Source organism: Muntiacus reevesi, chromosome 11 (assembly GCF_963930625.1).
Source record: "Muntiacus reevesi chromosome 11, mMunRee1.1, whole genome shotgun sequence".
NCBI classification, from domain to species: domain Eukaryota; kingdom Metazoa; phylum Chordata; class Mammalia; order Artiodactyla; family Cervidae; genus Muntiacus; species Muntiacus reevesi.
Genome location: NC_089259.1, coordinates 49,158,455 through 49,172,332, shown reverse-complemented (window position 1 = coordinate 49,172,332; position 13,878 = coordinate 49,158,455). Strand labels below are relative to the sequence as shown.

At 36.3% G+C, this 13,878-nt stretch overlaps 1 protein-coding gene across 7 annotated transcripts in view; it reads left to right on the top strand.

Moving 5' to 3' along the window:
• The window catches only part of MYCBP2 (MYC binding protein 2), a 263,283-nt gene that overhangs the window by 38,125 nt on the left and 211,280 nt on the right, over nt 1-13,878 (top strand). For all 7 annotated transcript variants that reach the window (XR_010658547.1, XM_065902278.1, XM_065902281.1 and 4 more), the window contains exons 3-4: nt 6,937-7,152; nt 13,559-13,712. Coding sequence is in view for 6 of the 7 variants with exons in the window: in XM_065902278.1 (XP_065758350.1) it covers nt 6,937-7,152; nt 13,559-13,712 (370 nt within the window). In the remaining variant the exon portion in view is untranslated. The remainder of the gene's footprint in view (nt 1-6,936; nt 7,153-13,558; nt 13,713-13,878) is intronic.

Genomic DNA, 13,878 nt, shown 5'->3' with positions numbered 1-13,878 from the left:
GCCTGGAGCCCACGCTCTGCAGCAGGAGAAACCCCGCAGTGAGAAGCCCGTGCGCCACAGCTAGAGTAGGTCCCGCACACCACAGCAAAGACCCAGCACGGCCCCCCAAGAGAGTTCAGTCCTGCACAAATGCAGCCGTCTTTCCCTGCGGGTGAGCGCCTCCTGCTAGAGGGAGTTAAACCAGAGTTTATTGACAACAGTACCCTTTCATGATTGCCAGCATCAAATGAACCTTCCATAGTCAGGTTATTCTCTTATATTTTCTGGTCAAATAGTTCTTCCATTTTTCCTGTATCTTTTTCAGTCCTTTGCCATTTGCCTCAAACTTGTGATAAATTCTGCTCTCCAGCAAATGACTTCAGTTTCTTATAAAAGAAGTCAAATCCATGACACAGGACACTTCCTCAAATTCCTGCTATCAAATATATTTATCTTAGATCAGGTTCCTTAATGGCAGAACCTGAAACTCTGAGTTTTGAAAAATACAATCATGGTTTAGAAACTTTCCATTATCCCTAAGGCTTTCCTTATCCTCTGCTGCATTCTATACCCCCCTCTCGTCCCCGCAACCCCCAGTTACAGCCTTGAATCTATGCAACTGTGGATACACTTTCTATCATTATAGATTAGTTTTCATTTTTTAGAATTTCATGTAAATGTGGTCATACTGGGTACACTCTTGTATCTGGCTTCTTTCCCTCAGCATAATGATTTTGAGTTGTGTTGATGTTTTTGTATATATTAATAGTCTTTCCTGTTTTTTTTCTTTTCTTTTCTGATTAGTATCCCATTGTTTATATATATCCCGATTTGTTAATTCACTCACTTGTTGATGGGCATTTTGGTGGTGTTTCCAGTTTCCAACCATTGCAAATAAAACCACTATGGACATTTGTGTACTAGTCTGTGTGTGGGTACACGTTTTTGTTTTGGTGGGAGGGTAAATACCTAGGTTTGGGATGATTAAGGTGATGATTACTTTGATTTCGAGAGGATTCATAAGACTCAGAAGCAGTTTACAATAATGGCTAAGATTTATTACAACAAGGAGTACAGAGTAAGCAGGAGGAAAAATAAATGTATTGAATGTATTGGTGGTTAGGGAGTAACAGTGTAGGCCTCCTGATCTTTCCTTGTTGAGCTCACAGGCCGTGCTTTTTCTCTGGCAGTGAAACACAGCAGTATATTTGGAATGTTTCTGTCCAGGGAAGCTCACGTGAGTCTTAGGACCTGAGACTTTTGTGGGGATCTGGGCACATAGGTATATCCTGATATGCAGCCAGCTGCAGCAGGTGAGACTTAGGTTCACTTTGTCAGTCCTGATGTTTCTGCAAAGCGGTTGGACCAGCTAGTGGGTAAGGTCTGTTGTTGTAGGAGTATGTAACAGAATCATCAATACCTAACATAAAGAAAGCTCTCTAAAGACTCCATTCCCAAGTGTTGGCCATGGGACAGTGATGATTCCCTTGGAAAAATACAGAGAATAAACAGTGTTAACTCAGTGTTAACACTTCCTCACAGGTGGCGTAATAGGTGGGTGTTTAGCTTTTTGAGAAACTGAAAACTGTTTTCCAAAGTGACTATTCCATTTTCTGTTCCACCAATAGTGTGTGAGAAGTTTAATGGCTTTATATATTTGCAAACACATGATCTTGTTAGTCTTTAAAATTTTAGTCATTGTTTTCTTTAATACATTGATTTTATTCTTTTTTGTAAAAGAAAGGGGCATTTAAAATCATAGCTGAAATGAATGATTTTAAATCTGTTAAAATGATTTCCTATGAAATAATTACGGTCAAAGTTTATACGCTAGGGAAAAAAATGCTCCTGAAAAGATACCACAGTCTTTCACCCTTTAAGAGTTACACAAAATTTTAGTCATTCTGATATAGGGGTATCTCACTGGTGTTTTACCTTGCTTTTATCTCATGACTAATGATGTGTGAACATTGTCATCATCATCATCATATGATAAGCCTTTCACCAGTTATGTCTTTTTATTGTGAAATGTCTGTTCAACTCTTGCCTTCCCTTTTAATAATTGTCTTCTTCTTGAATTCCAAGGGTACTTTATATATTTTAGATCAGAGTCCTTTGTCAACTGTGTTGCAAATAATTTCTCCTGTTCTGTGGTTTGCCTTTTTTGTTTTTGTAGAGTGCTTTATAAGAGCAAAAGTTTTATAAATTTAAAGAATTGATTTTTCTTTTATGATTCTTGTGTTTTGTGTTCTAGGTCTTTGTCTATAGATTTTCTTCTGGAGATTGTATAGTTTTAACTATTGCATGTAGATCTGTGATCCATTTCAAGTTAATTTTTGTATACAGTGTGAGATAAAAGTTGATGTTCATTTTTTCACATGTTGGTATTCAGTTGATCCAGCATCATTTCTTGAAAAGAATCTTTTTTCCTTTGAATTATCCTGGCATCTTTGTAAAAAATCAGATGACTATGTTTGTGTAAGCCTATTTCTGGAATTATTTTGTTTAATTGATCTATATTTATACTAATACCATATGTCTTCAGTACAGTAGTTTTGAAATAGATCAGATGTTTTAACTGTGGTCTTTTTTTAAAAATTGCTTTAGTTGATTTAGGTTCTTTATATTTCTATGTAAATTTTAGAATCAGCTTGTCAATTTCCATTCTTAAAAAGCCTCTTGAATTCTTGTTGGAATTGCATTGAATCTATAGGTTTGAGGGCAAGAATTGCCATTTTAATGATATGGAATCTTCTCATTGATAAATACAGTTTCTCTTACCACTTAAGTTTTTAATTTCTCTCAGTGACGTTATTTTGGTTTTCAGTGGCCAGGACTTTTGCATACTTTAATTATTCTGTATCTTTGATGTTATTGTAAATGCTGTTATTTACAAATGTGTTTTTCAAAAATTTGAGATGATTATGATATGAATGCAATTGTTAGGAAATAATACAGAGATCCTATGTACCCTTTACCCATTTTCTCCCATTGGTAAGGTGTTGCATAACTGTAGTATTAAAAATATCACTACCAGGAAATTAATGTTGATACAACCTACGGATCTTATTTAGATTTCACCAGTTTTATATGCACCCATTTGTTTGTGTGTATTTAGTTTTATGCAGTTTTATCATATGTGGGTCTTTGTGACCATTACAGTGAAGATGTAGAACAGTTCAATTGTAAGGATCTATTGTGCTACTTTTATGTAAACAAATACATTTCCAAATTTCACCCTCTCCTTAGCCTCTGCGAACCACAAGTCTATTCTCCATTTCTATAATTTGTCATTTCAAAAATGTTACATAAATCGATTCATGCAGTATGTAACCTTTGGAATTGGCTTTTTTCCCACTCAGCATAATTTTCTTGAGCTTCATCCAAGTTGTTGGCATATATCAGTAATAGTTTGCACCTTTTTATTGCTGAGTAAGTGTTACATGGCATGGATATACTGCATTTTGTTTAACCCTTCACTCATTAAAGGACATCTGAGTTGTTTCCAGTTTTGTTTTGAATAAAGCTTCTATGAACGTTCATGTGCTGGTCTTTGTATGAACATAAATTTTCATTTCTCTGGTATAAATGCCTAAGAGTGCAATTGCTGGATAATACTGTAAGTACATGTTTAATTTTCTAAAAAACTGTACTTTTTTCCTAGTCTCTGTGTCATTTTATACTATCAGCAATGCATGAGCGATCTAGATTTTCCACCTCTTCACCTGTTTGTGTTTATGTCACTATTTTTTATTCCAGCCTTTCTGATAGGTGTGTACTACCTCTCATTTTATTTTTTTAATTTGTATTTCCCTAATGGCTCATGATATTGAACTTCTTTTCTTGTGCTTCTTTGCCTTCTTTATATTTCCTTCCATGACATGTCTGTTCATGTATTTTGCCCATTTTCTAATTGGGTTGCTTGCTTGCTTGTTTTTACTTATTGAATTTTGAGAATTCTTTATGTATGCTGGATGCTAGTCATTTGGGCTTCCCTGGTGACTCAGATGGTAAAGAATCTGCCTGCAGGGCAGGAGACCTGACTTTGATCCCTGGGTTGGGAAGATCCCCTGGAGGGAGGGCATGGCAACCCAGTCCAGTGTTCTTGCCTGGAGAATCCCATGGACAGAGGAGCCTGGTGGGCTGCAGTCTGTGGGGTCACAGAGTCAGATACGACTGAGCGACTGAGCACAGCACAGTCATTTGTCAGATACGTGGTTTGCAAAATGTTTTCTCCCAGTCTTTAGCTTTACTGATACTATTTTTTAAATGACATATTTTAACTGTTTACTCCTAGGATATGGATACATTACTCATTTTTATATATTTAGACTTTACTAAATCCTTGCATTATTGCAAATGACTGTTTTTTTCTTTTCTGCACACTTAAGATTCTTTTTTATGTCTCTTACAAATAAAAGCATTTGATTTCTCGGAGATAATTTTCTTTGTAACTATACCTTTTATTTCTTTTTTTTTTTTTTAAACTGATTGCAGAGGATAGCAGATCTAGCACAATGTTGGGTGTAATTGCTGAGAGTCTGTATCTTGGCCTTGCTTACAGCCTTAGGATGAAGGCATTCAGTCTTTTACTATGTTAGCTGTGGGTATTTCATAGGTACCTTCAACTCGAGTTTTGGAATTCTCTTCTGTTCTTAATATACTTAGGCTTTTTGTCATGAATGTGTATTTGATTTTTGTCAAATGTGTTTTCCATGTTTATTTATAGTGTGTTGTTGTTTTTCCTCTTATTTTTTTTGTCAGCGTGGATTTTGGATTGCTTTTCCAATGTTGTACATCCTTGTTTTTGAGTTGAATGTGATATATTATCTTTTTAAGAGTATATTGTTGGATTTGAATTGCTAATATTCATTTGTTTTTAGCATCTGTGAAAGACATAGCCACATGTTACGTATCAGTTAACTTTAGTACTCTTTTATTTAACAAGGAGTACTCAGTTTTTTCCAAATTATAATACTTATGGAAGAAAAGTAGAATTTTGAGACTCAAGTGTTCTTGGTACTCAAAGTGTCTCATTTTATTTTCCTTAGATACTTCCTAGCCATACTCTAATTGTTCAAATTTTCCTTTGTATACTATCTTAAGCTAGTTCTGTATATTTATAATGTAAATATTGATCTCAAAAATGTGGTTGGAGTCTGATGAATAAAATGCGGGGCCAAAATAGACCTGGGATATTTAGTTTTAACAATTGAATTACCAAGGATGTGATTTGCAGTACTTATTAAGACAGATATTAGGTTGGTGCAAAAGTAATTTCAGTTTTGGACCCTGAATTTTAAATCATAACTAGGCTCAAACACATTTTTTTAATCTAAGTAGGAACACATTTTTGCCAATGAAAAACAAGTTTGTATATTCCTGTAGCATACAAATCTGTGTTTGGGATTCAGGGAACTCTTGTAAAGCATTTTCTGTGTACTGCTAGTTATGAAAGCATTTTCCCTGCGAAAAATTGTTGAGATGCTTGAAAAAGTGGTAGTCAGTTGGTGAAAGGTCAGATGAATATGACAAATGAGGCGAAACTTCATAGCCCAGTTTGTTCAACTTTTGAAGCATTGGTTGTGTGATGTCCAGTTAACTGTTGTGACTTTCTCTTGACCAGTGCTGGCTGCAGGCATTGCAGTTTTCGGTGCATCTCATCAGTTTGCTGGGCATATTTCTCAGATGTAGTGGCTTTGCCGGGATTCAGAGAGCTGTAGTGAATCAGACGGGCAGCAGACCACCAGACAGGGACCATGAATTCTTTTGGTGCAGGTTTGGCTTTGACAAGTGTTTTGGAGCTTCTTCTTGGTCCAGGAACTGAGCTGGTTGTCATATAAAATCTGCTGTTCACTGCATTTTGATCGAGAAATGGTTCATGTTGTGTAGAATGAGAGAAGATGACACTTCAAAATGACGATTTTTTTGATTTGCGGTCAGCTCATGAGGCTCCCACTTATTGAGCTTTGCCACCTTTCCGGTTTGCTTCAAATGCAGAATGGACCATAGAATAGTCAACGTTGAGTTCTTGGGCAACTTCTTGTGTAGTTAGTTGTAAGAGGATCAGCTTCTACAATCCTCTCAGTTGGTCATGGTCAACTTTTGATGGCCAGTCACTGGGCTTCTCATCTTCAAGGCTCTAGTCTCCTTTGCAAAACTTCTTGACCCACCACTGTGCTGCAGTTCATTCATTAGCAGCTTCTGGGCCAAATGCGTTGTTGATGTTGCAACTTGTCTCTGCTGCTTTATGACCCATTTGGAACTCAAATAAGAATATCACTTGAATTAGCTCTTTGTGTAACATCATTTCCATAGTCTAAAATACATAAAATAAACAGCAAATATGACAAAGTTCAACAATGCAAAACCAAAATTACTTTTGCACCAACCTTGTAGCTAAGAGAGAGAGCTTTCAGGAAGCATGTGCCCATAATCCATAGTTTTCTCAGCATCACCATTATCTGAATGAGAATGAAATTAGAATCAACTAAAACTAAGGGTTTTTTTTTTTTTTTTTAAGTTCTAATTTCTGTTTAAAGCCCTTTACCTACTTTTGAAAGAAATAAAAATGTAATTCAACATACGTAGTAGGTCATTGAGACTCTGCAGTATATATGGGGCCCCTTAGAAAAGCAACAAATGGAGTATCCTTTGAAACTTTGGCAGTGAAGCTTTGTGGACTCTTTTCCTCTTGTGGGGTAAAAGGGTATTCCTGATAAGTTCTTTACTGGCTCCTTTCTATCCCTTGCCAGATTGGTTATTGATTTGTTACTTAGAAAGTAGTGAAGTGTAGTAAAAAGTGCTATAAGCTGAGTCAGTAGATTTAGATTATCTTTGTCACCTGTGTGACTTTTGCACATCATCTAGCCTAATGTTTAATTTTTCATTTAAAAAATGAGTAGTGATGATGATGGAAAGGAGTATGGAATTGAAATATTATGTCCTGTATTTCAGTCGGAGAACTTGGAGAATACAGTAATCATACCAGATATCAAACTACATAGCAATCCTTCTGCATTTAATATTTATTGCAATGTACGCCATTGCGTTCTGGAATGGCAGAAAAAGGAAACATCATTGGCAGCGGCTTCTAAGAATTCTGTGCAGAGCGGAGAATCAGATAGTGATGAAGAGGAGGAATCCAAAGAGCCCCCTATCAAGCTTCCAAAGGTAAGGCACTTAGGCTTCACTTAGATGAATAACCTACAGGAGTTGGGCTGTAATACGTATGTTTGCATTGCTAAAACACCTTGCTTTTAATAAAATTTCACACTGAAAATAACAGGATAAAAATAGGTTTAGGCTAGATCAGGAAAACCTTAGGCAACTTTTTAATTGGAGAGCTAACAAAGTCAATAACTGGTACCTCAGTGGGGAGTACTTGGAAAGCCCACGCAGGGAGCTCAGTGGCTTGGAGTTTGTTACAGGGGCTATTAAAAATGTACAGAGGCAAGAGGGGGCAATGGTGGCCGTCAGGCACTGAGCCGTTGAGCTTGGGGGGGCTCTGAGGCAGGGGGCTGCTGTTACGGTGGGCACAAGAGGAAGTATAGATTGCTACAAGCTAAGAGCCGTGGAGGGCTAGGGGCCCGGCCTTCCCTCTGGGTACAGGTATACATTTTGGTTATTCTTGGCACAGAGCTAGAAGAGCTGAGCTGAGAGCTTCTGCGTTTTCTGCCTAAAAGTGTAGTCTTGCTATCCTGGCTACCTTTGACTAGGGGAAAAATACATATGAATCGAGCTGCATTCTTCTGATATCACTCCCATATTTACCAGAGGCATATAATCCAGTTGGTGTCATAGCAACATGTATTGTAGTGGAACAAACTGTTCTTAAGGTATTCTGTTCTATTTAAGCACTGAGTTTGTTTTAAGATTGTAATGTTATTTTATGTATATATAAATTTTTTTCTGTATCGTCTGTGTAGTGAATATTTCTAACAAAGAATGGATGAAAATATAGGCATATTTTAAAATGGTACCTTTATCATAAATTATTTATGCATATTGCTCTTTTCTAAATATAGACATTTAAAAATGATTTCCTTTATCATAAATGATTCATGTATATTTTCTTTTTACTAAATGGATACCTTAAGACTGTGCCTTAAAAACTTGTTCATATGCCTAGAAAAGATACCATGTAAATACTTTTTATATTACTCAGACATAGCACCCACATAGAGGCCATGTTCCTGATCTGTTTTCACTTTCCTTGGTAGCTCTTTGTAAGTTCACCCCCGTCTTTAATCATTACCGCCAGGTTCTTCTCCCCTTATTGTCAGCAGTTGACTTGCTTCCTATTTCATAGGGTAGTAGAAATTTTGTGAAGTCCCTTAACATCTTAATCAGTCCTTATTTGCTCTTGGGATCCTTTTCCTCTTAGTCCTTTTCTCTCCAGTGTCCTTAACTGTACCTTCTCTACTGCCTCTCTTCAACTTAAAACAGACTCATCTTTTCCATGTAAGTTTCTCCAGGTAAACAGCATAGTCTATAATACTGGTTTCTTATGCTTAATTAGGGGAGGCTGAGGAAAGCTGCATTGTTAAGTCAGGATATGGGCTTGTACTTTTGGTATAAGAGTTCCATTCTGTGTGTGGGTGAGTCTCACTGTACTGTAACAGTCATTCAGCTTAGGTTCAACGTTCAGTTCAGTTCAATTCAGTCGCTCAGTCGTATCCGACTCTTTGCGACCCCATGAATTGCAGCACGCTAGGCCTCCCTATCCATCACCAACTCCCAGAGTCCACCCAAACCCATGTCCATTGAGTCGGTGATGCCCTCCAACCAACTCATCCTCTGTCGTCCCTTTCTCCTCCCGCCTTCAATCTTTCTCAGCATCAGGGTCTTTTCAAATGAGTCAGCTCTTCAAATGGCCAAAGTATTGGAGTTTCAGCTTCAGCATCAGTCCTTCCAATGAACACCCAGGGCTGATCTCCTTCAGGATGGACTGGTTGGATCTCCTTGCAGTCCAAGGGACTCTCAAGAGTCTTCTCCATCACCACAGTTCAAAAGCATCAATTCTTCTGTGCTCAGCTTTCTTTATAGACCAACTCTCACATCATATATGACCACTGGAAAAACCATAGCCTTGACAGGTTCAACACTGGGAAGGAGAATAAAGACCCAGAGAAGCCTTTCACACAGGTGTGTAAACATCAGATAATAAACTGTATTTAATTTAAAAGATACTGCACAATCAAGAACTGCTGATTCTTAGGCTATTTTAAAATTTTATGATGAATCAGTATTAAGGAAATAAAATATCAGGCATTCTTAAGACAGTGTTTTTTTTTAGTATGATTAACAGAGTCAAAAAGTGCAGAATCTAAAAAAGAGCTTCCAATGAAAAGAAGAAAAGCAAATAACCCAAATGATTAATCCTGAGTTTTCCATCAAGTTCTGGCCTGTCAGGAAATGAGGTATAATAATGAACATGGGCAGTAGAGTCAAACTGCTTGAGTTCAAACACTTGCCATTACAAATGCTGGCTGTGTGATGCAACTTATTTAACCTCTCTGGGGCTCAGTTTTGTCATCTCTGAAATGGGGATAATGTCTTCCTCATAGGGTAGTAGTAAGAATTCAAAGAGTTAGTAAATGCACCCATGTTCAATAAATGCTAGCTGTTGTTTTAAGTATGAGGTGCAAACAGGAAAATGTGTAGGTCCAAATAAATTTCAGTTAGTTTTCAGGGAACTCTTCAGTTACTAAGAAATACTTTATGTCCATGGAAATGAGACAGTCAGATCAGAGAGGAAGGAGCAGTGGAATGCTTTTGTTGCAGAGTTAGTCAGTGTTGTGGGTAGGGGCAGGACTGGCAGTGAAGCTTTTCAGGTCTTTGGCAGCAGTTTGCAGGACACAGAAGAGATGACGCCTTGGGGTTTGAGATGATGGGAGCATGAGGGCAGGTGTGAAATGTTGATTTTTTCTATTCCTTTTGACCATTTCTGTGCCTCTTTTCCAGACACTCTTTCATGTCACTTCTTTCCTTTCCTTTGTTGTTCCTCTCTTGCTTCTCCTAAATGTGTGATTGTCATTTTCTTTTTCTTGCTGGAGTTCTACTTCTCTCTTGCTCCTTTTTTCTCTTAGGTAATGAAGACAGTTTTTTATTTGTTGTTGAGGTATCATTTTGATACAATTCTGTTTTCCCTCCTTGACTTTTAAAAGTTAGTTAAATTGATTTTGATATCTTTTTGAGCTTTTCCAAATGTTTTCTGTAAGTCTTAGAATTGACTCTAGGACTTTTTAATAGAAGATAGAATTTCTAATGGCAAAGAATTTATTATTATTAAATCTAAATGTGATATATCTAAACGTTCATGTTATTGGTAGTGAAATAATAATGCCACCTTTGGAAATACATGATTTGAGGAGAGCAAAATTAAAACCTCAAAAGACTTTTTTTTGGCCAAATATATTTTTTGCCTCACTTTTCTCAACAGTGACATTGACTTGGCTATACTAGTTAATTATTTGGGTTTTGTGTTCCTTCAAGTATAATAGAGAGCTTTCAGGATTTAATTGTTTGAAAGCAACAGTAATGATAACATTCAGTAAATTTACAAAAGACTATTTTCTGCAGAGGAGTTGGAAGACCATGTGTTTGGTGGTTAGTTATGATTTGTCATAGAAAGTACTGAAAGCTTAGTGTGTTATACAATGAACTATTTAGCAGTCGAGCTTATTAATAATCTATTTTTCTGTTTATAAAGGCAGTGTGTATTCAGTGTAGATAATTTGAAAAAAATGGGGAACATTTTTATAAAGAGGAAGAGAAAATTTTAAAGGCTGGAAGTTATTTCTAAAATCCTTATAACCAAAATATACCCATTATAAACATTTTTACATATACACATTAAAATATATTTATTTCTGCACAAATGAAATCATATTGTATTTGCAGTACTATATTTTTTTCTCCCTATACTCTTCTTCCTATTACTGAGGGAGGAGGACATACAATGTGTTATTTATTAGTGACTGTAAGACAGACTTCAAAGTAACAGAGTGCAGTTTCAGAGTTCGTACGTATAGTAAAATGCTCTCAGCCAAACCTCAGCAAAAAGTCTTAATTTACAACATATTTTGTTCCTCTGCTCAATGATTCAAAGTTAAATATGATTGGAAAACTTGAGTTTGATTTTTTATTTTGTTATATATTGAATGTATATCACAGTTCTGGAAATGAATTAGTTTTCTTCCTTGTTAAAAAAAAATTATACACTGAACTAAGATATAGGTGGTAAGTGAGAATTTACAGTGGTTCATCTGGACAGATGGCTAATTCCTTGTTCTGATCATTTTGACTAACCTTTGAGGAGTATTTTTCGCTAAACCCATCTCGTGCGCTGTTCCTAGGCCCCCCCAAGTTACTTGTTGTCATGCATTTGTTATTACACCTTAACCTTATCAGAGAGACAACTCGGGAAGCTGTTCAGTAAGGAGCCTTACTGTTTTTGGCAAGGTTCAATACTTTCTCTGTTACTACAGGAATCTACTTACACAAAGAAACCCTAGCCAAGAATGTCATCTGCGCAGAATTCTTTGAATTATGAAAATTTGTGATTGGTAGTAGTAAACAGTCTTAAGGACCGATAGGATAGTCTCCTACCGGCCTGAGAGTAGAGCCCTGCGTGGTGTCCTCGGGCTTCCCTGGCGGCTCAGCTGGTAAAGAATCCGCCTGCAATTCGGGAGACCCTGGTTCCATTCCTGGGGTGGGAGGGTCCGCTGGAGAAGGGATCACTACTCGCTCCAGTATTCTTGGGTTTCCCTGGTGGCTCAGCTGGTAAAGCATCTGCCTGCAATGTGGGAGACTTGAGTTCGATCCCTGTGTTGGGAAGATCCCCTGGAGAAGGGAACAGCTACCTACTCCAGTATTCTTGCCTGGAGAATTCCATGAACAGTATATAGTCCATGGGGTTGCAAAGAGCTGGACAGACTGAGCAACTTTCACTTTTACTTTTGTATACTTAGGAGATCTTTGACTTCAGATTTGCTTCCTGTAAGGACATAAACAGAAATCTTGGACAGTTTGTTTTTATTTTCCAGACTATTTCCAGAAGGTAAACTATATGAAATGGAATGTTTTCATTTCCATTTAATCAATTGAAACTCTGTACAAGTAGTTCCATAATCTTAACTATGATTAAGTATTCCAGGATTTTAGATAACTGCAGCTGACTTGCCTGCAACTGACTTAACTCTTGCCTGGACAATACATTTATGAGTTGCAGTGGTTTTTAGTGCACAACTGAGAGAGTAAATAGCTGAGGTAAATATTTGTTGTCTGCTTATCATGTGCAGGCACTGGGCTAGTCATGGGAGAAGTTAGTTAAGATATACTCTGTGTCTACAAAGAGATTGAAGTTTTAGTTTGGAAAATGGAAAAAAAATAGTCAGTTATATTATAGCATAATAAATGCTCTAATAGAGGTTCGGCTGGATAAACAATATATATAAAATGCATTTACCCTGTTAGACTATAAACTTTTAGAGAATAGGATCTAATATATCTCATATCTCATGTCTCCTGTAATGAGTTGCATGAAATAAGTACTTAAAATTATTTATGTCATATATGAATTAATGTATAAATCTCAGCAGAGAGTATCGTCTATGTTTCATTCAGTGGAATTAATTCTTTGATGCATTTCTACTAATTAATCTAGTTTTAACTTTTTCTGTTACTCACTTATTTCTCCAAATAATTTAACACTTCCTGAGAAGATCTTACACATCTCCTTCTCAAAATGTTGGCATTGACTGAGAAATTGAATTCATTGTCTATTGTTCTGTCAGCCTTCTGAAGGTATCTCTTTATACCAGTTCATCATATTTGCTCTCTGTCTTTTGTTGCAAATTTATCTATCTTTTGCTAGATCCTGAGTTACAAATATATTTTTAATTTTTATTTATATATTTTAAAAATTTATTTCCTTTTAATTGGAGGATGAGTTACATTTTTCTTGGTTTTCATGAGGAATCATAAGATAATTAAAAGTAAAATTAGCCATGATATTTTAGATAGGTAGTTTTTGATTCTTTTGTGGTAAATCCTATAAGAATAAGGGACACCATCTACAAATAAGAATTGGCTGATTTTACCATTATAGGAAATCCTAAGAAACTTTGGTTCCTTTTTTTAATATTTTCACAGTGTAGTGCTATATATTGACTTCTTTTTTTCTGGCCATAAGTAAAATTAGCATAACATAAAATAGAATGCCAATTTTTACTTGAGTACAGCCAAATGAACTTTGCTTATTATTAGTTAATTTTTTCCTAAGTGAATGCAATCTAGTAACTGGTTTACTGTTGATGTTTTATTATGGCTTCATTATACTAAAACTACTTTTTAAGTAGAGCCACTATTTTTTAACCTTTTGTGTAACCAGATAATTTTCTAAATCTAGAAATTAAACACAATGGGTTTTATTCTTTTTTTATGTGATGATTTTGTCTTGCCTTTAAAATATTGTACCATTAATAATTTGAAAGTAAACTGTACTGATTATACTGCCTGAGAAGCGTTATTAGCTCACATGTTATAAAGTATAATTTTTTTTTATCTTAAATAGATCATTGAGGTTGGACTTTGTGAAGTTTTTGAATTGATCAAGGAGACACGATTTTCTCATCCATCCTTGTGCCTCAGGAGTCTCCAAGCCCTGCTTAACGTGCTTCAGGGTCAGCAACCGGAAGGCCTTCAGTCAGAGCCACCCGAGGTCCTAGGTAAGAGCTTAGGCATATTGAATGAAGCCTATAAGTGTAAAGAGCTTCTCTTATGAAGCATATACCAACCACGGGCTGTAATTTCAGTCTCTGTTGATGGTGCTGAAACAGCAGGAGTATAAATTTTAAGTTACTTTGCTATGTTCCACTGGAGTTATAGTTCGTG